Source organism: Dipteris shenzhenensis, chromosome 19 (assembly GCF_047967505.1).
Source record: "Dipteris shenzhenensis isolate YYH24624 ecotype China chromosome 19, Dip_SZ_1.0, whole genome shotgun sequence".
NCBI lineage: Eukaryota > Viridiplantae > Streptophyta > Polypodiopsida > Gleicheniales > Dipteridaceae > Dipteris > Dipteris shenzhenensis.
In genome coordinates this window covers 14,429,062-14,432,523 of record NC_141614.1, presented here as the reverse complement: position 1 = coordinate 14,432,523, position 3,462 = coordinate 14,429,062, and the positions used below count along the sequence as shown (strand labels likewise).

Sequence of the window (3,462 nt, the reverse complement as noted above, 5' to 3'; positions counted from 1 at the left end):
TCTCTCGTGACCTCTATCTCTCTCTCTCTCTCTTTCACACAAACACACACACACTTTTCTTTTTTTGTAGTGAAAACACACACACACACACACCTGCACACATTTTTGGGTGAAATCACAAAAAAACACACTCTTTTTTTCTTTTTTTTGGGGGGAGGGGTGCAATCACACACACACACACACACAAACACACTTTGTTTTTGTGAAATCACACACACACAGACATGCGTGTGCGTACACATGCACATGAATGCACATGAAGTCTCTAGTAAATGGATCCTCTCTTGTGGCCTCTATCTCTCTATCTCTTTCACACAAACACACACACAATTCTTTTTTAATAGTGAAACCACACACACACACACACACCTACACACATTTTTTGGGTGAAATCACACAAAAACACTCTCTTTTTGGGGGGGGGGTGAAATCTCTCTCTCTCTCTCACACACACCCACATAGAGGAAAGTACTTTTTTTTTGGTGAAATCACACACACATGCATGCACATGAATGCTGTGTCACCTATATTAGCATGTACATAGATGAGAGGGAGAAGAAGTCCACGATAAGTGGCAAGCGACTGAGAGGAGGCGGCAGCAGCAGGCAGATGTTGCTCCGGAGAAATGGCGGGGGTCTGAGAGACAAGAAGGGAGTGCATAAGATGGGGGGGGGGGGGGGGGGGGGGGGGGGGGGGGCGGGGTGTGTGTGTGTGTGTGTGTGTGTATGTGTGTGTGTGTAATCGGTAAGTGGATAAGGGAACGACATAACGGTGTCCTTAGTGTAGAGAACACTTCACATAGGGGACCCTTTGACAAGAACTAACAACAACACTTTGGAAATTCCTCATTCTGAGTGAGCTCCATCGCCATAGCCATCGTCTTCTCCATACCATCTCCATCGCCATCGCCGTTTTCTATCAATTCTCCACCCTTCTTCCTCCTCCTCTTCCTCATCATCCACCCATTTCTTCACCTTCCATCTCCCCTCTTGACTTTCGCTTCCAATTTTCTTTCCCTCTCTCTCCCCATTCCCTTCCTTCGCTGGTTTTGCATTCCGACATCACTTCAGAATTCCCCCGCGGTATTCCGGATATCTGTACATCTCTTCTTGGTTATTTCTCGTCGTCCATGGCTTATCAAGGGGCCTCCCGCAATCGCTGGATTTTGGCTCCTTATTGTATGGTAACAATCCGCCTGCTCACCAGCATCCGGTTCTGGGAAATCGGCGTATGAATCTGCCTTTATTGACACATGTAATGGAGACGGCCGTTGATCCAGGCGACCCGGTTCTTCCGCAGCAGAGCTCTTTTTCGTGCGCGAATAAGGTAGAATCTGATTATCTGGGTTTAGGTTGCTCGATCCCACACGCCGCCTGGCTGGACGTGCGAGTGTTCTACGTGAGAGTCAGTTGCTGCTCACTGGAGGATGCTCCTGAATCTCTCAATCTTCGATATGTCCCCAGACCTATCCGGTCAAGCCTTGAGGTGAATGGAAGTTGGGTCTCCCCTGCGGAGGCGGCCATTTTGGTTCTTCGTAGAGACCGAGTGGACAAAGAATCAGCAGAGGCAACTTATGTCAGCACAGATAGGCTCCGAACAACAGGATCTTTGCCATTTGAGGTCAGTGACAAGGAAGAGACTCTTATTTGCGGAGCCGTGGAAAAACGGGACGCCTGGTCAGAAGGTCAAGGGCTTGATAGGTGGGGTGCAGTGGGGTCTTTAGCAAAAGGTTGCAAAACAGGATGGGTTATGGAGTGCAAGAGTGCTATTCTTTCTCCTGGATGTGCCTTTTTGAAAAGAAGAGGGGGCCAAGTCAACATCAATTGGTACTCACCCTCAATGGAGGTGTATGTTGCTGGACAGTTTTCTGGCTCTCCTGTCATTTTGACACAGACTGTGCAGCTGGTTGCGAGGAGGAAAACTTGTCATAGAGGCACTCTGGATGCCATTCCAGAGACTGATGAATCAGAGAGACCAAGTAATAACTTAGCTGTGGTCGGTCTTGCTAGCCAGGTACATGAACATTGCAATGACATTCTCATGTCAAAACACTGATTGATCTGGTTGCTAGTTGCATCTATTATTAACGTATTGATTCCGCAATGGAATAGAGTTAATTTTTTGAGGGTCTACCTGCCAACTGGAGAAGGCACCTTTGCATGTGATATACTGTGAGAAAGCTCTTGAGGCATGCGATGTTGGAATCACTTATATCCGGCAGCATTGGCGCTCTCTGTCCTTAACGAGATATTCTGCCAAGAATTAGTCATTGAAATGATACTCTCTTTTGTGTTGTCTGAAATTAAATATAGCAGATTCTGTCACGGCCCACAAGATATGTTCCTTTGTTGTTAGGTCTAGCTGCTAGGACGCTGTGATTGCAGTTTTGTGTCATCTACATTTGTCTGTTAACTGCTTTGTTGATAAACAAGTCTGCTCCTAATTTACTGTGAACTTATTGATCTTGTGGGCTGTGAATAGATGGAGGACGGTACTTTCTATCAGGAAGTAGATAACAAACAAACAGGAGTACTGGGGTTTTATGAGCCTGGTGGCTACATGGAAGGTGAAGATGGGGAAATGACCTGGTTCAATGCTGGTGTGCGGGTCGGTGTAGGCATTGGATTGGGAATGTGTGTAGGTATTGGGATTGGTGTTGGATTGTTGATGAGAGCTTATCAAACAACATCAAGGACTTTCAGAAGGCGGTTTATATAGCTTTAGCTGGAAGCTGGGCTCATTTTGGGAGTCTTATTTTGTAGCAAGGTTTCGCGAAACAACCTTATGTTTCAAATTCCATTAGGATCAGCAAGATAAATTTAAAAGGTGTGTAAAGAGATGACGAGCCTACCCCTGCTTCATGATCTCCCTGACCTTTAAATGGTGATAGACATCATGCAGGTTTGGTTTTTACACCTGTAGAAGTGTACAACGCTCTTGCATAATATACATGGATAGAATAAGCTTAGAAACATTGGTGTCGCTGCTGACTAGCACAGACAAGACATTTGCGGGGACTTAGTCTGCAAGAATATGGGCGACAACTGCAAAATAGATGGGATGTACTTTAAGAAGGGGATATATACTTGTGAACATAGTTATGCATTGCACTATTGCCTTTTGATTAACTGTATGGGAACTGGAAATATTGAGTTGTATTTTATAAATTTTATTTATATTCTTCTGCCATCACTCTTGTATAAGGGAGGCATTTTTAGTAAATGGTGTTTGCTTTTGCCATTCACAGTATTGGACACATGGGAATATCGAGTGGTACTTTGCAAATTCTCATTATATTGTTCTGCCACTATGTGGCTCTGTAGTCAATGGCTGTGATGGCAGGTTGACTCTGATTGTATAAAGTTTCTTTCAAATCCAGGATGGCATGTGTCAATTAGTTTTGCTGCCCAGGATGGCTATAATCTACTTTACATTATTTAACATCACACACACGTCAACTGG

General features: G+C 44.9%; 1 protein-coding gene across 1 annotated transcript; it reads left to right on the top strand.

Moving 5' to 3' along the window:
• The first annotated feature begins 793 nt into the window (after positions 1–793).
• On the top strand, positions 794–3,187 carry LOC147890130 (uncharacterized protein At1g01500-like). Its single transcript, XM_087390797.1, has 2 exons — positions 794–2,013; positions 2,482–3,187. The coding sequence occupies exons 1-2, from the start codon at positions 1,231–1,233 to the stop codon at positions 2,716–2,718; spliced, it is 1,020 nt and encodes a 339-aa protein (XP_087246923.1). The 5' UTR covers positions 794–1,230; the 3' UTR covers positions 2,719–3,187.
• The last annotated feature ends 275 nt before the right edge of the window (positions 3,188–3,462 follow it).